We start from the raw sequence: 23914 nt of genomic DNA on the forward strand, positions 1-23914 counted from the left end.
AACTAAGAATAATATGGCTAGTCTGTTAATTGTTGATAAGGCTGAGGCTTCTAGCTACCAGATGACTTGCATAAGATGTTAGGGAAGCTATCCATGTAGAAATCCCCTGCACCTGAATGAATCTTTTGAATGGAATTGCTTGGTTAATTCCCTGTTAGAGAGAGCTAATGGGGTAGACTGAGGAACCCAGACCTCACCTTGCTAACAAAACTCTCTTATCTGCTGTCTTTATCTCAGTGTGCAGGAAGTACACCCAAGGAGTTGGGCAGTATCCTTGTAACTACTTACTTCAGCAGGGAAACGGATTTTTCAGCTAAGGTCACAAACAAGTTGAAATGAGCGTGGTGTCTCCCAAGGATGAATCACTGACGCTGATGTCAGGGAATGACAAGAGTATAAAAACTTTTAAATAGGATGGGTATTCGGCTCCACTATAATTGCCATGAAATGAGTGTGTTTCTCAGGCCACGTCTTTGTTAGATGTGCTGTAATGTTTGTAACCGCCTTAATGAGGAGAACAAATGTTTTGTTTTTTACTTATGTTGTAATTTGATAGAACTAGCAGGTGTTGCCAGATTGAAATTGTCTTATTTTTCACTCTTTTCTTTAAAAAGTCAAATTGTTCTGCCAGGTAGTTCACACCCTTCTTGTTAAAGACCTCCTTCTCCTCTGCTTACGTGTTTTCCTCCAAAGTTGCTAGTGGTTCCAGGTCAAGCTCTTCAGAAATAAAGTACTGTCATCTACAGCAAACAGGTTGTTCTGTGTAGGAACATATAAATATGTGAATCTGTATGTCTGAACACACACCGAGTGCATCAGTCTAGCACAGAATTGAGAATTACTAGTATAATATAACAATGAATTCTGTTGTTAAAACTTTTAACTGTTCGTTGATTTGCATTATAGCTGGTGTAAAACACATCTTTTCTTGGAATTACTTAAGTCACCTGGACAAGTATCTTATTTCATGGAACAGCAACTTTTGAGAAGGCACTGAAAAAAAAAAAAATTAAAATTTTTAAAAAGTTTTCTTCCATAAGGTCTTTTTATGGAACTGATGAGCTATTTTGTAGGGATGATGATGTTGAAATCTTGTCTTAAATGCTGATTTTAATCATTCTGTCTTTCACCTTTTAAAATAGTTTCTTTTGACAAATTCAGCCCTTTTCCTGTTTTAACGCTTAGCTTATTTTTGTCCCTAATATGATGGCCATATTTTATATCTTTAATTTCAAGTTCTTTGTTTATGCCTACAGATAATTTTACTTAAATTATCTGAGCTATAATTTTAATTCCTTTTAATCTTTAAATAAGCCTTTAATTTCTGTTTCTTCAGTTTGAAAATCATGATATTAAAAATTAGTACAAGGCTTTTGTTTAGGTTTTGGTTATGTGTTTTTGCACATAATACATTTATCTCTGTCAGGAGGAGTTAAAGTTGTCATGAGTATCTCAGACTACTTCATCACCTTTTTGTAAAGTCTTGAAAAACACCAGTAATTAGGGGAAAAATTGTTGCTATAGAACTTGGCGTCCATCAACAGACAAAAATGACATGAAAATAGGTTATCTTGCAAAAATCAAGAGATAGCATAGACAAAGGTAGTTAGAATGTTTGTAGTGTGTTAGTGTAGACCTTACGATGGATATACAGGGTATTCTTCTGTGCACAAAATGACCGCTTTTATGGTACAACTTTATGAAAGGAAATAAATACAATGAATAGCTGATTAAAAGTATGATATGCAAATTATTCCTACAGTTTGGTTGTTTTTTTTTCTCCTGGGAGTAAATGTGTGTAGTTTCAAGTAGATGCAACTTTATTACAACATAATAAATTGCACAGATCAGGAAATGATCACACTGAAGTTGTTGGGTATTTAATTTGTGCATAGCTGCTTTGAGATACTAGAGGATGGAGTAATACGTTAGAGAACTAGGAGGAGGTAGGATTGGATATGCGTCTATAGAAATGGAGATGGTGGACAAGGGAAGGTGTGTTTATTGCTGTGATCAGGGTAAGAGGATGGAGATAAGAAAGCAAGAGTATCATCTCTGAGAGACCTTGTAGCAGTCCGCTCAAAACCTATGACCTACTTTCTGCCTGTGAGCTATGGTTAGCAAGAGTGACCTTGTTTGTTCCGCAATCAAATATTTGGCTTGTTGCTCTGAGGAAAAAAGATGCAATCTTTTTGCTTTTATACGTAATGATGGCATCTAAGTCTTTACTTACCCATCGTTAAACCCTTAAAACTTGGCACTTCTTAGTTTGAATTTGTTTCTTTGTAAAGTTCCTTGTTGTGGAAAGGCATGTGATACCTGTTGCACGTTACTATGAGGCTTTAATGTGAATGCCAGCTTAGTTACTTTCTTCATACGTGCATATATTTACTTAATGCATCAGCTTGGATAAATTGTTCATTTTGAGTATGGATTATAAGAGTAACTAGAGAGAATGCAGTCTCTAATCAATAATAATAAAACTTTAAATCTCATTCTTCTAGTATCTCTTTGGTGAAAGGAGAAGATTTTGAGGAGTAGAGTGATAAGTACTACTTTGTTTTCTGTTTGTAAACACACAAAATTAGTGCAAGGTTGATGCATTTCTCATGGCTTTTCATGCAAGTTTGAGCTGTAGTGACGTGCTAAGTAATAGTCCATTCAGCGCTGGTATTGAGGGCAAGCCAAATTGTTGTCATGAATCTTGCAAGTTCTGCTATATTTAAAAATTCTTGCATACATTGACTAAAGTTTTACCTGTAGGAGGAAGAGGAATCTAATTCCAAGAACCGGAGAAATTACTGGCTTCAGGACTGTGTGTTGTCCTTGTCACCAACAAATGACCTGATGGTAATAGCTAATGAACAGAAAGCAGTCTTTTTAGTGCGTAAGTATACGTTCTACTAAGTATATATGCTAGTACACTTAATAGTAATCAGGACAAGACTTGCTTCCCCCCACCCCCACCTGCTTACCCCCCAAGTCATACCTTCAAGAATTTCGAAGTGTTTTATCGTACACATAATGAATTTTCTAGGTACTGCTTGGCAAGTAAGTTGTTTTGTCTTTACTTCTCAGCTATCTTTTATCTGATAAAACTATTTTAACATATAATTAATATATACTATAACTACCCAGTTGTTTCAGATGCTCAGAGATATTGACATTAATTGTGCTCAATAAGAAAATCAAATCTTTTGTGTTAATTTCAGCCATTAAGAAATACTTGACCTCATTTTTCTTTTCCTGTGGAAAAAATGAGCTAACTGAGCCACTGTCACTTGGAGGAGGGAGTATTGAGGTGGTTTGTTTTTGAGATTTCCACCTTTGATAGAAAATTCCTCTCCATCTTGAAGAATGGGTGTCTTTATATTTTACTCTAAAGTAGAGCGCTCAGAACTTTTAAAGGACCCTTAGTAATATATGAACACTGATCAGCCAGCTGCTGTTTACATATGTGCTGTTGCCTGGGATGCTGGTGCTATTAACAGCTGCAGTTGGTGATAGGTGAGCATGATGAAGGGAAACCTCTTGCTGTGGGGAGTATTACACCATTTTAAAACAAAAACAGGGTGTTGAAGCTCAGAGTTGCATAATTAAGTAGATTGCATTGAGTTCTCATGCTGCATTTGTCATTCCCTGCAAAGTTGTGTGTTCCAAAACAAATGTAGATTAGTTGCTAATTTTTCACCAAAAATTAAAGGATAGTATCACTCCTGAGAAAACTCTTATTGGATCAAGAATAAGGAGGTGATTTAGCTGACTTGCTGGAGAACTGCGCAGTGGCAAATGTACCACACAGTGGCAGAAGTGTCTCTTTGTTGCAGGTTGTCAGACAAATGGCACACAACACTAACTTTTTTTTAGTTGTCCATTGGCACCTGGGAGATGATTCAACAATCAAATTTCAGCTGTAATAGCACCCTGTGAATAACAAAGTATAGTGTTTTCTAACCTTGATTATGATGCGATGATTAAAAATTGTCAGATTTAATGTAGGATTCCCATGTCCTTCTTGGCGGTTAAAATTAAAATTTTCTATTTGTTTAAGCTCATCTTCAGTAATCTTCCCAGAAGAAGTTTGCCCTTGCTTAGTACTTTTCTCCTAAGGATCCCTGTTTCATTAGTTGAATTTTGGTGAAGTAGATATTACTGTATAAATCTTTTTAAACAAAACCAGGCATTTCAGAATTTTAGTAGTGTGGTGTTCCATGTAAATTGCTAAGAAAACATGAGAGTTCTTCAGAAAAGTCACTAAAAATGTCTCGTTATTTTTATGATCTTCAAGGTTTGCAGTTGGTACTTAATCTAAATGTGGTAGGATGGATTGTACAGAATAGAAGGATTAGGAATAGAACTACATTTGTGAAATGCAAAACATTACAGTTTTATAGATGGTGTCTATTCTTAATGGCAGCTAAATGGAAGCACAGTGACAAGGGAAAAGAGGAAATGCAATATGCTGTTGGCTGGAGTGGCTCTCTGAATGTTGAAGAAGGGTAGGTGTTGAAATGCAGCTGTGATTAAAGTGTCATTTTCATGTTTAATAATTACTAGCATATGCTTGTTACTTGTACTTTTTTTTTTTTTTTTTACTTTCATCCGAGTGCATTCATGGTCTTATGCATTTTGGTGTTGAAAACAGAAATGGTGTAAACCTGGGTGATCATAAACATTGTCTGCAAAGGTCACTCTTCATGCGTAGTGTGATGTCTCAGGACAAGTTCATACAAATTAACAGAGGTACTCTCTGTGCAAATCAGCGTATTTGCATGTAATTTAGATGTTTTAAGAGATCTGGGTTATCATGATTTTTATAAGTTCCTCTTCTAGAAGGGAAAAAAATAAGTACCCTTTTTGAAAAAGGTACTTTTATAGTAGAGATGAAAATTTGTTAGGGGATGTTGCAACTGGAAATGTATGAAGTTGTTTTAGAAGTACTTTTTTTCATTTTCAAAACCTCAAGGAAATATAAAGTAATCTCTCTGATCAAGAAATGGTTTGGGGCTTTAAGTCATTTAGGGACTTGGAAAATTTGCTTTGGTCATACGTTTGGTATTTGTACAATATTTCTGCTCGATCTGTCTTCAAATAACCAGACAGACGCTTTCTCGAATCACCCATATGGAAGAGGATTTTGCATTTTGTTATTAAGTTTGCAGCCTTGAGTTGCTGTCTGCCTTTGAACATGCTCCCTGTTGGCTTCAACCTTCTGTTATGCTGCAGGAGGTGCTGACTTAATCAGCTTCTCTCCAATCTGTAAAAATCATAATCCTTTTCTATAAAATTGCTGCTGCCACCCATTTGACCTGTTTTATGTGCCTCTCTTTTTAAATTTTTTTTTTTTCCCCCCCATACTACCACTGAAATTACCCTATCTTTTATTAAAAAAAGGAAAAGAAATTCTGTTTGGGGGTTTGTTTCTTACTACTCTTACAGCCCCAACAGACACTATCATATGGAACAGGTAGCTTTTTTTAGGTAGGCATGGTTATATTAACTACATCTTGATTTAAGGTTTTTGAGTGTTTCCTGTAGGTGAGGTTTCTGTTTCTGTGGAAATGTAAATATGGCAATTACTGTCCGATTGCCAAAGGACTTGACTTCTCCGTGCCCTGTGCCCCCCCCCCCCCCCCCCCGCCCAAGTTGTCTTCAACTGATAACATTCTGTGGCTAAGCTTTGCTATTGGAAGATGAGATTACACTGAGATGTTTAACATTGCTTTGAAGTTGGAATTGAATTGCAACTCATGTCAAACTTGCATTTAGAAAGCTTTTTTTCTGTAACTGGGGAATGGAAGTGACCTGAAATGCAAATAATCAACAGTACTGCGGGCATTTATGCTTTAAGTGCTGTTTGGGATGTCATCTTGAATTTATGTGCTCTTTCATAAAACCTTTGTACTGCTTCTGTTTCCCCAGACATTGTAAAACTTTTGTCATGGTAACAGTTAAATAACTTTTGATTTGAGATATTGAGGCCTGCTCATCTGCTTGCCTTCTGCGTGCTTTGCCTGCCATGCATTGAGCATGCTCAATTATTGCATTAACTGGGAAGACCATGTTAGTCCTTCAAATGCTGTCAGATTATAAAACAGTGAAATGCAATGGATATAAAATCTACCTAATTGTGTAATGTATTTCAAAAATTTATTTTGATAAGTATGGTTCAGTTGTTTTTTTAAAAAAGTGGTTGTTCTTGGTATATCATTATAGATCAGAAAAAAATTATTTACCTTTAGGTACAGGAGTTTTAACTTTTTTACTTTTACTGAAGAGTACTGGCAGAGTAATCAGTCTGTGAATGATGAAAGACAACATTAACAAGGTGTGATAAGCACTCATGCAATCTATTTGGGCAGTGGGGAACTTGTAATTGAAAATGTCTTTAAAATGAAAAGGTTTTTTTCCCTTTTTTTAGTATGAATTTGATATATTGTGTGCTACGTTAATATATTCTTAAATATCAAAAATGCTGACATGGCAAGATCTCTTGCGTAGAGCAAAATTTCACAACTGGAGAAAAATATACTTACTAGTTTTATCTTTTCGTTTCTAGTGAATGTGTGAGTAGTGTATTGTGTATTCCATTGGCAAGTCAGAAGAGGTAAGGTTTGATATTCTTATGTATATGCATCATCAGTCGTCTTACATTACACTGTTATATGTCTACAGCTTAGAGCTGGATTGTTTTTAACTTCTAGTATATCTTTGTTAAACAGGAGTTCCACAGGCCGTCCTGACTGGACCTGCATTGTGGTTGGCTTCACCTCTGGCTATGTTCGTTTTTACACCGAGGTATGTTTCTCAGCATGGCAGGGCCACAAGCAAGCTACTGTAATAAACATCTATTTCTATAAAACTTTGGTTTCTGCAGGTAGTGCTTTTTGCCTTCCCTAAGAAAAGGGACAGAAATGTTCATGCTTACTATTCTTTCTCTTCTAGAGTGGAGTACTGCTTCTTGCACAGCTTTTAAATGAAGATCCAGTCCTACAGCTTAAGTGCAGAACCTATGAAATTCCCAGGCATCCTGGTGTCACAGAACAGGTTTTGTCAGATTATTTCAAAAGTGAAGTGGCAGGGTTATGGGGTATGGAAGGGAGTCTTTGCTGTGAATCCTCTATGTCCTTTACCAGTTTTTGGTGGGATGGACAATTCCTTAGAACAAGAGACTGGATTTCTTGTTCTAGAAGTAATCATGCCTGTATAGTTTGAGGATTCAGAATTTATTTTTATTTTTTTGGAGTATTTAGTTAGCTCTATATGTTTGTTCTATTTTTCTCTGTGATAACCTTGCAAAGGAAGGCTTCATTAATTTCCTGTTTATTCATTTATGTGCACAAAATATGATAATGTATTGATGAAAGGAGAAAATGCAACTTGACAGGTGCCAAGAGCTATATGTACTCATTCATAAGAACTTATCTTAATTATTTCACAGAGAAGATAGCTGAAAATGAAAACAATCTTTGTAGGAGATAGTGCTAGGAACCTGCATGTCATTATGAGTGTTTCCCGCAGAGAAGGCTCTTGCAGAACTCAAGCTATTTAGTAGAAAAGCCAACTTCCTTTGCTCTTGGCTGAGTTGGCATGCTTTATACAGAAGACTAATGAAGTTACAGAAATTTCCAAGTTCACTTTATAGAAGTGCTCATGTGATTTAGCATGACATTTTGAGATCAGTTTTGAAATACAGAACCATTAAGGAATTTGAGTCTTGAATTTATATCACCAAACTAGCATTTATGTGCCCAAATGGTAATTCAGGCGCTAATCCAGTTTCAGAATTTGGCTCATAAAACCTTGATACTTGCATTCCAGATAAACCTGTTTTTCTGTGGCCTTCACAAGCTGCTGTAACTTTTGTGTTTTCACCCTAAGCCATAAAATATATTAAGCAAACATAAAAGTCATTGAAATAAGATAAAAATATAAAATTACATGTCTAAATAACTTATTCATATATTGGAAGGTTTAATACTGAATTTTGCCTTACTGAGTTTTGCCTTAGTCTGTTGCCTGTGGCTTGTTAGATATTAACTCTCTGGATGTAATCCTCATATTTGTGTAGTTAATAATATAAAAAGCCAGCAAAGAGGCTGTTACAATGGTAACTGATTTTTTTTTTTTGTCTCCCTTCTCTCATTTTCTTCCACAGAATGAAGAGCTAAGTATCTTGTACCCAGCAGCAATTGTGACAATTGATGGTTTCAGCCTCTTTCAGTCCCTTCGAGCATGTCGCAATCAGGTAGCAAGAGGTATGTTTAAGAGGAAATGTTTATTTCTGATGCTGTTTATATTACTTTACATTACATGAAACTTACTTATGTATGTTAAATATCAAATCAAGGTGGAATTTGGATCTCCCTTGCTAGTCCATCAATATATAGGCATCTACTGCATACAAGGAAATTTCTTCCTCTACAAGAAAATGTTATTGGAGCACAAGTTGTCTGAGTAGCACTAACTGTCTTGTACATTCTCACCATAATACTGTATGCTGGTTTTGGCTGGGATAGAGTTAATTTTCTTCATAGTAGCTGGTATGGTGCTATGTTTTGGATTTGTGATGAAAACAGCATTGATAACACTATGTTTTAGCTATTGCTGAAGAGTGCTTACGCAGTGTCAAGGCTTTTTCTGTTTCTCACACTGCCCTGGCAGCAAGCAGGCTGGAGGTTCACTAGAAATTGGGAGGGGTCATGGCTGGGACAGCTGACCCCAACTGATCAAAGGGTTATCCCATACCATATGATGTTGTGCCTGGTGATAAAAGCCGGGAGGAGAGAAGGAGGAAGGGGGAAACATTCAGAGTTTGAAGCCAGGCTTTCCTGGAAACAGCTAAACACCTGCCTGCTGATGGGAAGTAGTGAATGAATTCATTATTTTGCTTTGCTTGCATGCAGGGCTTTTGCTTTAACTGTTAAACTGTCATTATCTCAACCCATGAGTTTTCTCACTTTGGTCTTCCAATTCTCTTCCCCATCTCACTAGGAAGAAGTGAGCAAGCAGCTGTATGGTGCTTAGCTGCCCACTGGGGTTAACCCACAGCATACTGCTAAGGTGCTTCTTAGCATGTCAGTGTGCTGACTTCACTGTCAGTGAAATGTTTTCTTCCCAGTAAGGACTTTCTGGGAAATGATAATGCTGTGATGATGATGTCAGTAATGGTCACTGCTCTTTGTGTTAATGTCTAAGAGCTTTTGATACCTGGTTTGATTGTGCAGCCTTTGATTCTATTCCTTTAGTATAGTGCCTGTTTATACTCTAATTTGGAAACAGGGTCAGTTTCCTGGGGTGAGAGGAGAACCACGTAGCAGTACGGTGTGGTAGATTACACAAGTATGGCACTGTTACAGTTCTGCAAGATAAAATGTTAAACAGGTGCTGTTGCTGAATTGTTCTCCCAAATTTCCTGACGGTTGTTCTCATTGAACTTCAGATTTGTCAGAGTCTTGTTTCCTCTACAGCAAGCCACATCAGCAGACAATCATGAGGCTGAGTGTGGGTGGGAAGCACAATGGATCTGCCAGCATGACAGCATTAGGAACTGTTGGGACAGCAGCACCCTTAAACTAAGACTTGAATCTTACATAGAAAGGATGAGTGGTAAAGAACTGAAAAATGCTACTGTGGTGAGACAGCTCTTCTCTGAATCATACGGGGATGGCCAGTAGGAATGGATTGCTCACTCTTTCTTCCAGTTGAGGATGAAGCAGCATGAAATGAAGCTAGGTGATAGTAAAGTCAAAATAAGAAGTAGACGTGTTTCTGTAGTGTGAGGTTAAGTTCTGGAATTCTTTGCCTGAGGTTGGTGTGGATGCTAAAGGCTTGCTTGGGCTCAGAGGGAAACTGACAAATTAGTGGAGAAGCAAGCTATGGATGATTACTGAGTGCTTAGAGCTTACCTCTGGCTGAGAAGGTCTCTTTAGAAGCTGCTTAGAGGAAGCATCAGATATGTGTCCTTGTTCTGACTTTCTTCCCTAGACATCTGGTTTTAGTTCTGCTCAGATCGTAATCTGCCATACTAAGTGGTTCCCTGGGTCTATCTAATGATGTCTATTGTTATCCTCTTAATGAAAAGGTAGCATTTCCATGGAATATAAGAGAAAGCAAAACTTCTGTAAGTCAGAACTTTAAAAACTGATATTCTGTGAATCATGCAACAAATACAAAAGGAAACAGACACTGTAATGAGAAATATCCATCTGCTTTCACAACCAGAACACGCTCTACTCTTTCAATGAGAGATCACCATTTGCAGAGAAGCATCTACAGTGAGTTGTAATATCTGTAGCCAGTGCTATATCTTCTTTCATTCTTGATCATTTATGTTTGTCATAATGGATATTTTGAAGAGTTTCAATCATTGCTTTAATTTTACCACTGTTCTTACCTCACACTGTTGCAAAGTCAGCACATTCACTAGATACTCTGGCAGGGGAGTTTCCACTTTAACATGCCCAGACCACAGAAATAAATTGCAATAGCATTTTAAAATTGTACAGAATATTAAACCATAAATGACTAGTAAAACAAAGCTCTCTGCAAGTATGGTTGTGCAGGTACAGTTGTGATGGAATATCATGTACAATTTTATTCAGTTAATTTTTAAAAATGTTTTAATTTCATTAAGGTAAGTATTTCAGAAGGCCATTTTAGCTCAGCAAGTGTTTAAATATATGTTAATTTAAAACTAAGTTATTTTGTGGCTTCAGATTGCATCAGTTTTTTTCCCTCTTATGCTATTCCTCTGTCTTTGACTCAGTAGAAATTTTTTTGTGTTTTATCAACTTTTGTCAGCTGCAGCATCTGGCAATGAGAATGTTCAGCCTCCACCATTAGCTTATAAGAAATGGGGTTTGCAAGATGTGGATACAATAGTTGACCATGCTAGTATTGGTAAGCATTTCTGTTTAATTTCAAATATTTGGCTTAAATGAAACTGAATGTTTTTGTGCTGTTAAATTTGGGGTGGGAGCACTTAGTGGTAATGGTTGGCTAGAAATAAATAGTGGGAGAAGACTGTCGTAGTGATTGATCTCATTAACCATCATCAAAAATATATTTTACTTCTAGTCTGACTGAGCCTCCCCTCTCCACTTGAGGGGAGAAAGGATGTTACAGCTGGAGCTGTCTTGTCCTCTCTTGTTTGGTAAGAAACAGCTGAGAGAGACTAGGTCAGGTGCAGTTATTCCTATTTCTGTCAGGTTAAAGAACTGTCTGGCAGGCAGGTTAAGACTGGTATGGGTCTTTCCTGAGTCTAGCACATAAAGAAACTAAAATTTGAGATTGCTCCTTTCCAAAAAAAGACAAACTGACTTCTAGATTCTCAAAGACTTTTACTCCTTAGGAATTTGTGGAAGCCCAGGTTCTTGTCAGACAGGCAGATCTGAGGGACAGTAAGCTTTGTTTCTCTTCTACCCTTTTCAGAAAAGCAGGTAAGAGGTCAGAAGGGGGCTAACAAGGCAGGTGAAGCGAATTTGGTAAATGTGTTTTTGCTGCTGAATTCTGCTGATTTTTTTTTTTTCTTCTAAACAAACCAACTATGCTTTATAATTAAAGTACATTAGGTTATTTCTGCTATGTTCTTTGGAATTTCTGTGGTTGAAGCTGCTCCTCCTCCCTTCCCTTGAATGTTGGCTGGTCAGTCAAGAAGGCAGGAATGTATTTAGGCTTCTAGAGCAATTTCATGCCATTGTTCTGAAAGTATAAGACATTCATTTTAATATTTTTGTTAGGCATCATGACACTGTCTCCTTTTGATCAAATGAAGACTGCCTCCAATATAGGTGGATATAATGCAGCTATAAAAAACAGCCCACCTGCTATGTCTCAGTATGTTACTGTTGGATCCAATCCTTTCACTGGTTTCTTTTTTGCCCTGGAGGTATGTACTACAAAGCTGACTTGCTGACACTGAATGATTAATCCTTCTCTTTTCTGTATGGGTATTTCTGAAGTATTCTTATGTCCATTTTATGCTGATATTTCCCCTGCTTCTTGATCTTCTGAAACTGGAATGATTTGGAGTGGATGTGATAGTCATGTCTACCACAGGTTCCTGCTAATGAGAAATTTTACTTTCCATCTTAAAATGCATGTGATAGTCAAGTAATTGTTTTTATTTTTTTCATTTGTTAATTTATTGCCAACTAAGAAACCTAAGGTTTTTTGAAAAATTATCTTGAGATTTTGTAAACATGCATCTTATGGATTTTTGGAGGCCTTTGATCATGTACACACATGGCCTGAGTCTACTGTGGTGATTTCATGTAGTGGAACTACTACTTGTAGAAGAAAACTGCAACTTATGCTTAACGATACCTGTAGCACACTTACATCATCTTCTCTTGTATTGGAGGAGAAGGATGGCAATGTATCTGTGTGTCTTGTACATTCAGACCCTACTTGTGTGCTGTCCTTTATCAGGATTGAAAGTTGATTGAAAATGCTAGAATCGGATTTTTTATTTTGTACTTGCTTTTCCAATATATTTATGAAAAAACTGCTTACATGGATATTTGCAAGGATGCCAAAGCCATACACCAGCTAACTCTCCATGATAAATCATACACAGGGTTTTTTTAACTTCTGTTGCAGACAAACATACCAGTGACTTGCAGGAGGATTTTGAAATGGTAAAGAGATGTCAGAATGGCTTTTCTGGGGGCAATGAATTAAAATTTTGCAGAGTCTTAAAGCTATGCTTTCTGAACTGAAAGTCCATAGGAGGCCTGAAAAACTATTCTGCAGTTGAGTTCAGTGTAAGAACTATTTCTTGGCTTTCTAAACACTTTGTTCCTTCATTTCAGGGTGGCTCACAGCTGACTATTTCTTGACTTCCTAAACACTTTATTCCTTTCTTTCAGGGTAGCTCACAGCCACTGTTGTCTCATGTTGCCTTAGCAGTTGCAAGTAAACTGACTTCAGCGTTATTTAATGCTGCCAGGTAATAAACTAAAAAATGACATGAAATCATTTTTGTTGTAGTAGCTACATAATAGTTTGATTTTTAGGACCATTAGTATGATTCTCCTAATGTGTTTTTCTATTGCAAGTGGCTGGCTTGGTTGGAAGAGTAAACATGAAGAAGAACCTGCCCAAAAACAGAAACCAAAAGTTGAACCTGCAACCCCATTGGCAGTGAGGTAAGTTTTACATACTGTCTCAATTGCTTTAGATATCTTGTGTTTTTAATTATTTGAATTATTTTGAAAGGTGCATAATTGATGAACATGTTTATTTTTCTTGACTTTAAGCAGCAACAGTAGTTTGCAGGTCATTTGTTTTAAGCTTTGTTTCATTTCAGTTTATCATTCTGGACAAATAATTACTCATCTCACTTTGTGTGTGTGGGTTCATCGTTACTGTAGGAGAACAGTGTGCACAGTTTAATGACAGTATAAGTACACAAATATCAGTCCTGAAGTTTATCACTAAAGTGCCTCAAAGAAGCCATGTGAGGTGCTTGCTGCTTATGATAGTTTAAAGCCCCTCAAAAAAATTAGGAGGTGTCCTGTTTCCCTGTTGATTGTGGAGAGAGGAGAACGGGAACAACAGGTTGTAGCCTAATGTTATCAAGAAAGCTGATTAAAGATTAAATTAACTCCTGATTGTTTTTCCTGCTTTTTTTTCTTTTTTAAAGTATTCTCAAGACTATTCGGCAATAAGAGAGGGCTTACAAAGTAACCCACTGCTCTGAGATCCTTGCCTCCCAGTGCATGACAAGGCAATCTTTTATCCTAGTTTCTGAACTTTGGTTTTCAGTAGGACTTTAATAGATCTATGAGGTCTCCCAGTAGACAGCACAAGAACTTTTTTCATAAATTGCTCTTAATTTTACCCATACCTTCATGTTGCATTAAAAAAAAGAAATCTTAGTCCTTATAAGATGTTCTTGTTACCTATTTTTCTTCAGAAATAGTAATCTAGTGGTTTTGCTTGATTTTTTTTTTTTTTTTTTTTTTTTTTAGGTTTGGAATTCCAGATTCCCGTCGCCATGGTGAAAGAATATGTCTTTCTCCATGTAACACTTTGGCAGCCGTAACAGATGAATTTGGAAGGGTTATTTTACTGGATGTTACAAGAGGACTTGCAGTTCGCATGTGGAAAGGTATGGTAGTGTATATTAGTATAGCAAATAATATTCTTCAAAACACCGTGGCTTCTTATGTTCAGACTTAGAATTCCAAGTGTTTTTCCATTATTAAGAAAGACTTTAGTACATTATGTTATTACAAACGAAGGGCAGATGCAATATAAAGTCCATAAGGGCACTGTTGTACGAATTGCTGAAATACTGATATGGCCTATAGTAAAAATTTGGTCTCTTTGATTTGTATTTTATAGGGGTTTTTTTGTTGTTTTTTTTTTCCCCCCCTTTCACAGACCGTATCCCAACAGAAAGCTTTCGACCTAATAACTCTTTTGGAAGAGCTTTAGCTCTATTCTCCAAGATGCTTTCTTTTGATAAGGTCTAGTACCTTCTTTAATTCTGCTGAGAAAATAAACAGAAATTTGAAAAATCAGTAAGAAGATACACAACTTGTTAGATTCTCGTTTCATCATGGTGATTGTGCAAGAAGGGGGTGCTCAGTCTCTTCTAACCTGAGGGCTTTTTGTAAAATAACGCAGATGTTAAGCTCTCAGATTGTAATTATACCTAATGTTACAACACTTCTTATTTTCTCTATAGAATTAAAATTTTGCGGCTTTTCATGAGATGATAAGTTTTAAGAACATCTCTAGCTCTTCTCTCTCTCCCACACTACCAATTCAGAAGATTAGTGGTCATGAATATAGTAGCTACTTCAGCGACACGCTAACATTGTAATAGCTAGAGTCGTCATGTTTCCCCTGTGCATTCTCCTCTCATATTTTGAAGCTCGTTATCTATAATATGTGCTTTCTGATATTCTTGGACTTTTTTTTTCTTCATTACTGAGAGCTTCATATTATTGAGGAAGTACTGTTAGAATCCCAAGCTTTATTTGATAGTCAGACACATATTTACAATTTGCCTTTCACCAGTGAGGCTGTTTTGAGATGTGAAATAGCTGCCGCTTTTTTTTTTTTTTTTTTTTTTTTTTAAGCAAAACTGTCTACTGAATTAAATGTTTTGGCTCGTACCTTTTCTCATTGAGTTGAATACTTTTCAACCTTCTCAGTATAACATACCTTGTTAGAAACTTGTTTTATACATTAGTATTTCACTTGTGGTTTGGAGTATTCATTTGTACTTGCTAAACCATTACATAGTTTAGTGCTGTCATTAGAGCACCTCTGCCTTTTTTGTTTAGGAAGATTTTATGAGGGAAAGTATTTGCGTTACCCAGAAAAAGAGAGAAGATGAGTATTTTTATTGGGTTACTAAAAAATTGCATTTTAATGATGAAAACATATCAATGGAAGCATATGACATATCCTATTTAATAGGTTATGCAAATTTCCTTCATTAAATCTTTTTGTTGTTTTGAAATGAGAGAGGTCTGGACACTTACTACACATCTTTCTTCTCTGAGAAGCTTTTGCATTGGTGTAATGTCCAGACTACAGACCTGATGAGTTCTGGTTTTTTTGTGGCTTCTCCCAGAAGATCTTGTTCCTCTGCAAAACTTTGCAAGAGGCTGCATTTGGCTCTGAGGAGTCTTCTGGTGGGCCCTACTCTGAGTACATGGACCACAGTTCTTGACAGGAGTCTGGCTACTGGCCAGAGTAGCACAGTTTAAGACATCTTCTTGCTGGAATAGTATTTAAGTGGGTGGTGATGTGTCCTAATCATGTATTAATATCCGTATGCTAACGAACTTCTGTCTTCTCTTACAAAGGATACCGTGATGCAGAAGTTGGTTGGATACAGACTGTAGAGGACCTTCATGAGAGGGAAGCTGAGAAGATGGATTTTTCTCCTTTTGGAAATGCACAGTGTCCAAGCAGAGTAGCTCAGTTCCTTGTGATCTATGCTCCGAGGAGAGGCATTCTGGAAGTGTGGAGCACACAGCAAGGGCCTCGGGTTGGAGCCTTCAATGTGGGGAAACACTGTAGGTAAGAAACAGTTAGCAGGTAGGCATGTTGGCTGTGCTGCTGCAATAAAGTGATATGTGGATATGCTAGTGGTAATAGTGGAAAGTGCTGGCAGGTGCTTTTTGTGTTGTCTACAGTGTTTCTACTGAATGCAGCTTGTTGTTGTATTATAGAAGGGGACTTAGTCATGTTTCATCACTCTACAGTCTTTCCTGATAAACATGTTTAACAGTTAAACCTTAGCTTTATAAAATTTTGTTGTCTTTTTACTCAGTATGTGGAAAGGGAAGGTTGCTAATTTTGTTCTTTGCTGTGAATGCTGTGTTTTTTGTTCAGGTTGTTGTACCCTGGTTATAAAATAATGGGTCTAAACAATGTGACCAGTCAGGGATGGCAGCCCCAGACTTACCAGATATGCCTTGTTGATCCAGTCTCTGGAAGTGTAAAAACTGTCCATGTACCTTTCCATTTAGCACTGAGGTAAGGACTTTCTGTACTCTGTATAACCAAATGAATTTCATTATTGTTTTTGAAAACATTTTATTTGGAGAAGGCAATTCTGGTGTTCCTTCGCAAGCTGAATAGTACTCTGGTAATAGCCTCATTGGTTTGTATGCATTATTGATTTTTATTAATGTGATGTTACCTTAAAGTAGTATAAATAATTTAAAAAAATACATTTTTTTCTGAATCATTCACTTTAGTTCTCTTCACTCATATAATTAAAATTATTTCCTTTCAGTGATAAAAAGAGTGAGCGAGCAAAGGATATGCATCTAGTGAAGAAGTTAAATGCTTTACTCAAAGCGAAAACCTCAGATCCAGGTAGGGTTCTCTTGTGCAGTTTCTTAAGATTGTATGTCACACAGGTATGATTGTGGTGCATTCTGACAGCTCTATGTGCTATGAATTATTATTTTTAAGTAGCTTGTATTTTTTTTATAAGCTACCAGATTGAATTTATGTTGTACAAGGATCCAGTACAAGCCTTGTCTGCCATGTAAATCTTAACTAAACTCAGAGTGCTTGCATAAAATGTCATCTATTTGCAATCCATCATGCTATGTAATGGAGTTCAGCATTTGACTCTAGGTATGTATTACTTACAGGAAGAAGGATATTTCTTAGAAAAAACAGATTTGGAGTAAGAGATGCTACTGAGCTGTTATTTTGTTTCATTTTTCCCCAAGCTTACTTTGGCAACTTCTGTAATAGTGTCTTCATCTCTATAGCATGAACCCATGCACATCTTAACTGTGGTGTGGGTGGACTTGCTTTTCAGAATGCATTTGAGAAATATTAATTGAAGTCATGATTGTCTTTGCAGATTTGATTGAAGCTGAGGCAAAGGAATTAATACTTGATATCAAATACCCTGCTACAAAGAAACAGGTGAATATTTAGAAGTCATTATACTTTAATATTAGAAAAAAAATATTGCGTTATCAGATTAGAGTGCTAAATCTTTTTAAATCTTTCAAAATGTTATTTTTTTCCTAGAGTTACTTAAAGCAAATAATTGAACTATTTTGTTTTGGTGGTGTGGTTTTTTGGGTTTTTGGGGGTTTTGGTTTTTTTTTTTTTACAACATATTGACTGGAATTAATTTTGACTTGCGACTTCCCCAAGGCATCTTCCATGATAAAAGTCAAAATAATAAAAAGAGAGCAGACCTTTCGTTAGGATCAAATTATGCCACAAGTATATTTGAAGACAAAATACAGATGAAAAATCATTGTCAAAGTTGTGCTATTGTTGGCTTACCTTATATGCTTTTACAGTAAAATTAAGTAAATGTTTAATTCTGTTGAACGTCTGCTTAACAGGCTCTGGAAAGTATATTGACAAGTGAACGTGTGCCACTTTCATCTCTCACAAACATCACTCAGACATTAATGGATAATTTAAAAAAACAGGGTAGGTGGATATTTATTTTGCAAATATGGAGAGGCATTTGCACTTTGTCTGCAGTGCTGTAAGGCTATTGTAGAACTATTCTATTCCACAGGGAGACCAGACTTGGTCTGCTTAGTTTTGCTGCTAGATATCACAGGATATTGCTTCTACATACTTTATTTTTTTTTTTTTAATGCAGACTGCAAATAGCTTGCTAGTAAGTACGCTTTGCTATGCTTGTGCCTAGTAACTTGTGATTATATTAAAGAAAAAGAAAACCCAACAACTGGGCTGGGTACTTGCATCCAGTAAAAGCTTCCTTCAGAAAGAAGCTTTCACAGACTTTTGCCTGTAGATGTTTTAGTTTGTTCTCTCTCTCTCCAAGGAAGGCAGTAAGGATATGGTACTTTGGATCTGTGAATTTTAATGTACTGGTAGCACAAAATCCTCATCACTGAGGATCTGAGCTCTGGCCAGGTGCCTAGTATCTTCTCTTGGTAAACTTCGCTAAAGTTATTTCATATGTTTTGTTAGAGATTTCAGAGCCAATGTTGGGAAATGTCATTACCTATTCAAAGTCTTGCTGCTGAAAGTCTGCAGGATTGTTTCTTTGAAATGATACACTTGAATCTGTCTAAATTGGGAGAACCTTCTTTGTACTTGAGGTGACCCCAATTTGGAGAGCCAACTGGGTATTGAGGAATAGATTGGAGAAATATGTGCCTGCCACTTCCCTTGTATGTGTTGGGACTTCTCAGCAATAGAAGTCTGGTTTTTTTGTTGTTGTTATCACTGGATTCATTTCAGCTTGTTAGAAGATGAGACTTTAGCAATAGGAATCAAGAAATCCCTACCACTGTTGTGTGGAAGTCCTGAATAAACCATTTGTCAATTAGAAAGGCTGTGTCCCTTGTCCTGTCTCAGTGAGAATGTGACAACACATTTTTGTAGTTTCAAAGCCTTGAGAGGAAATATTTCTTTCACTTGTATCAGTGTGGGTTTTTGGGGTTTTTTTTTGGTGGGTTTTTTTTTTTTTTTTTTTACTATTTTCTTGAAGTAGATAGAGGAGATTGACAGCTTCACATGTGTAGTTCTCTACCTAATTTTGGTCTGGCATTCTAAATCACTAGCATTATCCATTTCTATTAGAACTCCTAAAAAAACCAAAGAAAAATGGAAACATGCCCTTTTACACTGAAGAGAGATTGGCAGAACTGTATACTTACTGAGGTTTGTTTGTTTGAGTGTGTATTTTTCATCATTAACTCTTATTGTCATACATAACATTGTTTCCTCACAGTCACAATAAAGAACAAACTTGGCTGATGTTCCAGCCTTCTAATTTCAGAATAATAGTGGTATATCCTTCCACTTGTGCTTAGTAGGTAAAAGATAATGTGAAGCAGATGCTGGGCTCTGTGAATGCTGTGGTTGTGAAAAAAATAGAAATGTATCAAGCGTTTATGGGTTTGTAGGGAGAAAACTCTGTTAAGAAGCTCTTTCAGGTGAAGATGATATATTCGGAGATATCTTTTGTATAGAAAGGTCCTTTTAGGATCTCTCTAAAATGCTTTCTTTAAAAAAAGAGTTGGAATAGAGTTTTTTTTCTAAATTGTGTTGGTGTTAGTTTCCTATATTCTAATTGCTTTAATTGTTACTGAAATTTGATTGTCAATAGATACATGAAATTTCTGAGACTAAGATTGTAGAAATACAAAAGGCTGTGTCTTGCAGAGATGAAATTGAATTCATATTAGTAGATATCAAGCTCTCTTCTGATGCAAGGGATATGCTTAAAATATTGGCAGAATGAATAAAAGATTTTAGTTTGGTATTCTTGACAAAAGAAAATATGTTTGAGACTTAGTGTATTTCAATTTTTGGTGATCTCTGGTTTAGCCTTAAACCAGGAAAAGAGGATAGATTTGTCTTTGTTCAGTTCCACATTGTCAACCTCCTTCAGTTTACAAATGAGCCTGATATCTTTCTCTAATACTTCTCGTAAAAAATAATTCTCATTTTATACTGCTGTGAATTAAATATAATCATTGCAAGCAGCAGTGCATCAAAAAATTACTGAGACACATTAAGTCCTCCAGTTCTAATAAAGGGGGAGTTTAATGCAGCTGTAAAGTACGTTTCACTATTCCAGGCTATATATTCAGGTTCAAATGCAGTTTTATTTCTCCTCAGAGCTTGAGTGTGTGGACGAAGGACTACTGCAGTTCTGCGCAAACAAGTTAAAGCTGTTACATCTTTATGAACTAGTTAGCAAACTAAATTCCCAGAGCATACAGAAAGACACTCCACCCTCAGATAATGTGAGTAAATTCAAAATTCAGTTGTCTTACAGAATCGAGTGATGATTTAAGCATAAAAATAAGTTTTTCAAGGCCTTGGGTAAAATAAGTAGGTAATAAGTTACCTGTTTTGTGGCCTGGAACTTTTAATGAAGTAATTGTTTTATAATGCCTTTCTTTACCGCCCCGCATACAAATGCTTAGTAATTAATCTACCTGATATTCTTTAGCAGTCACATAAAGTTGAGACAGAAGTGAAAATAGAACCAGGATCTCCTGATTCCAGTCCTTTATCTAAAGTAAATAGCATATTCTTAACTTTGTTTAGTTTTGGAGGGGTGTTTTGGGACCAGTAGAAATTACAAATTCTGATACTTGCTTGCGTAGTATCATAATTTGGCTTGCTTTTGATATAATTTGTAAAACTGCTTATACATTTACAAAAGCCAGATGGAGTGGTGTTATATAAGCTTGTTTGCTTGATGGGTGATTGTTATACTATGAGCAGGATCTAAATACGGGAAAAGTATATGTTGAAGGCCTTTAAAAATTGAGTTAGGCAAGGTCTTCATTTCAGCTATATGAATAAGTGATTTTGAGATTATTCAATCATTTTGGCCCTTTTTAAAGACATTTTTAATGTTCAAAACAAAATATTTTGACTCTTCTGACTTTTGTTTTAGTGTGGGGTTTTTTTTTTTTTTTTTTGAAAAACATCTGTTTGCATTAGTCTTGTGATGTGGGACTTTTTGGGCTTTTGCTTTTAAGGACTTGGCTAAACTGCTTCGGCTGGAAGAAGATGATTTTCATAGGCTTGAAACTTTACTGGAGAACTACAAGAGAGAAGACACCCAAACTACTCTTCAGTTTGCTGATGAGAAAGATGATGTATTGTCTGTGAAAATGTTCTTAGAATATTTGGAATATGAAAAGGAAGTGATTAATGTGAAAAATATGGAAGATGGTGAATATGTGGCTTTAGGTAAGAGCTACTGAACTGTTTGTCAAATTAGTTAAAGATTGATTGTAATCCAAGATGGTATAAATATTTTTGCTGTAATTTGGGGGCCTTAACAAGCTGGCTTGTCTTGAAGTAGTATGTGACAGTGCTAGTTCCAGACTCTTACCTTTAGCCATAGTACAAGTCTTCTACCTAGATGGATATTAATACAGGTTAACTACATCTGTGGATATAATTACCCTAAAGCCATGTTATCACTGTTCATTTGTTTATTAACTCCACTAAGTTGGGACAGTGTCAGCTAGGAACTTCACAGAGCAGCTGTATTATGCTGTTTCTTTTGTGGTCACAGCACTTCCAGAGTTCATGTAATGTCAGGACTGACTTTAGCCTCAGAGATGGGGGAGCTGTCCAGTGGCAGTACAAGACCATTAGCTGAGGGAATAAGGACCCCTCATTTGTGGAGTTGAGGAGATTTTGAACAATGTTGATCTGAAATACTATGGATGGGGAGAGTGCTGGGGTGTTTGTTAGGGTATGAGATGGGGTTACTGTCTGTAGTCTGCTTTAGTTTGCAAATTTGTTCTGGGCTGTCCTTGAGGATCTCTTGGGAAATAACTAGTGGAAGCAGCTTGAGTTAAATCTGTCTCAAAGGCACTGTATTTCCAAATGATTTCTTTTCTGGGGAAATTTTCGTGCAAACACAGAATTCTGTGCACAAGTATTGTATGGTGTTCATTTTAGCCTCCTGTTTCTTTTGGCTTTAATCATCAGACTTTGAGAGGGATTGGGATTGAAAAGTTAGGAAGAAGAGCTTGGCTTTCATCTGTATGAAGATCAAAGGCTGTTTCTAAGTAATCTTAAAATTTGCATTTTCTCTACCATAACACTATACTTGGTTTTAAGAACTGAGGTAGAAGTACTCTTCTCCCCATGCCCTTGGACAGGGATCACGAGTAACTTATTAAGGTGTTCAGCTGTAGACAAATGTAATTGAACCATGAATGTCATGCCAAGCAGTTTAGATGGTTTCTTGAAGATCTTGTTTTTCCGATTTTCCTCTGCCTCAAAGGGACACTCACACTTTTTGTAGTGCTGGTAAGGTATGAATTATGTAATTGTTTGGGGTTTTTAATTGGTTGAAGTCCCTCTAGTTTGCTATATAAGATACAACATGCTGCCACACAGTTATGGGTTACACCATGGGTCAACTTGTCTGACACATCAAGCGGTTCTTTGAATTGAACAAAATGTGTAATCCAGTGTCGTGGTTTAGCCTGGCAGGTAGCTAAACACCACTCAGCCACTCGCTCACTCCCCCGCTGCCTCAGTGAGATGGCGGAGAGAATCAGGGGGGAAAAAAAACAGTAAAATTTGTGGGTTGAGATAAAGACAGCTTAATAGGTCAAAAAAGGAAGGTAAAATAATAATGATGATGATGATAAGAGAATTAGAATATACAAGTGATGCACAATGCAATTGCCCACCACCTGCTGACCGATGCCCAGCCAGCTCCCGAGCAGCAGCTCCTGGCCAGCTTTCCCCCTAGTTTATATACTGAGCATGATGTCATATGGTATGGAACATCCCTTTAGTCAGCTGGCGTCAGCTGTCCCAGCTGTGTCTCTTCCGGGTTTCTTATGCACCCCCAGCCTTACTCGCTGGTGGGGGTAGTATGAGAAGCTGAAAAGTTCTTGACTTAAACACTGCTTAGCGACAACTAAACCATGGGTGTGTTATCAACATAATTCTCATCCTAAATCCAAAACACAGCACTGTACCAGCTACTAAGAAGAAAATTAAGTCTATCCCGGCTGAAACCACCACATCTAAGCAGTACAGTAACCTTTTTGTTTTGTTATAAATCCATTTTCCATATGACTTCTGTAGTGGGTAGGAACACTTATGTCCTTTGTAATGAACCTTCTTCTCCACTAAGGGTAAACCATCAGGGTATCCTGGGTGTAACTTAGTCCTTTGTATTGCACTCAGTGGGACCTGATCAATAGATGATCTTCTATGTAAGTGTAAGGGGAGGGGCTGTGGCTTGAGATGTCATTTATAATGTCAACTAATTTTTGCTTCAGGCAGCTTTTTCTTCTGGAAGTGTTTGTGTGGGGAGAGTTCCACAGAGGAAATGTGTCATGCATTGGAATCAGCAGGTTTTAGCCCTCAAGTCTTGTTGGTAAGATACTTACTGCATACTTTAAAACTTTGATTTAGTATTTTGAGAACAATCCATAGAAAGGAAAAATTCTGAATGTTGACCTTTGGGTTAATGCTGTATTCAGGCTGTGTTCATTCAGTTCTGTAGGTGCTCACACTTAAGAGATGTCAAAGAAAAAAAAAAAAGGGAAAAAAATCTTCTAGTAGAGAATGTGGGTATTCTAGTGGGAGTGTCTAGACTATGCATTTAGGGCTACAAGTGTTATAAAATTTTGCTGAAGATTTCTTCTACAAAGAAGCAAAAATTATGAGAGTAGTTATTTTCAGGAACTGATACATTTGTTATAATTCCTTTTTGCAAGTAAGCAAGGAGGTTTAAAAAGAAAAGTAAACTTTGCAGAATTGCTAGTAGTGTTCAGACAATCATCTTGTATCTTTCATCTGAATGTAATTTTAGTCTTTTACTACTTTTCTTCCATCTACCACATAACAATGGAAATAAGTATTTCAGTGTTACTTGCTGGTGTTAAGATTTTCATCTGTAATATTAATAACTACTAATATT

At 36.6% G+C, this 23914-nt stretch overlaps 1 protein-coding gene across 3 annotated transcripts in view; it reads left to right on the forward strand.

The window, feature by feature from the left end:
* RAB3GAP2 (RAB3 GTPase activating non-catalytic protein subunit 2) overlaps positions 1-23914 on the forward strand; it is a 51132-nt gene that overhangs the window by 12781 nt on the left and 14437 nt on the right. For 2 of the 3 annotated variants that reach the window (XM_052806254.1, XM_052806255.1), the window contains exons 3-21: positions 2764-2887; positions 4418-4499; positions 6560-6607; positions 6723-6798; positions 6946-7047; positions 8159-8258; positions 10804-10902; positions 11742-11890; positions 12873-12952; positions 13062-13151; positions 13977-14116; positions 15831-16047; positions 16363-16506; positions 16769-16851; positions 17354-17418; positions 17853-17943; positions 20116-20243; positions 20991-21204; positions 23271-23368. In XM_052806254.1, the coding sequence (XP_052662214.1) occupies positions 2764-2887; positions 4418-4499; positions 6560-6607; positions 6723-6798; positions 6946-7047; positions 8159-8258; positions 10804-10902; positions 11742-11890; positions 12873-12952; positions 13062-13151; positions 13977-14116; positions 15831-16047; positions 16363-16506; positions 16769-16851; positions 17354-17418; positions 17853-17943; positions 20116-20243; positions 20991-21204; positions 23271-23368 (2130 nt within the window). The remainder of the gene's footprint in view (positions 1-2763; positions 2888-4417; positions 4500-6559; positions 6608-6722; positions 6799-6945; positions 7048-8158; positions 8259-10803; positions 10903-11741; positions 11891-12872; positions 12953-13061; positions 13152-13976; positions 14117-15830; positions 16048-16362; positions 16507-16768; positions 16852-17353; positions 17419-17852; positions 17944-20115; positions 20244-20990; positions 21205-23270; positions 23369-23914) is intronic. The other variant, XM_052806257.1, reaches the window with a different exon arrangement.

Source organism: Harpia harpyja, chromosome 13 (genome assembly GCF_026419915.1).
Source record: "Harpia harpyja isolate bHarHar1 chromosome 13, bHarHar1 primary haplotype, whole genome shotgun sequence".
Lineage (NCBI taxonomy): Eukaryota > Metazoa > Chordata > Aves > Accipitriformes > Accipitridae > Harpia > Harpia harpyja.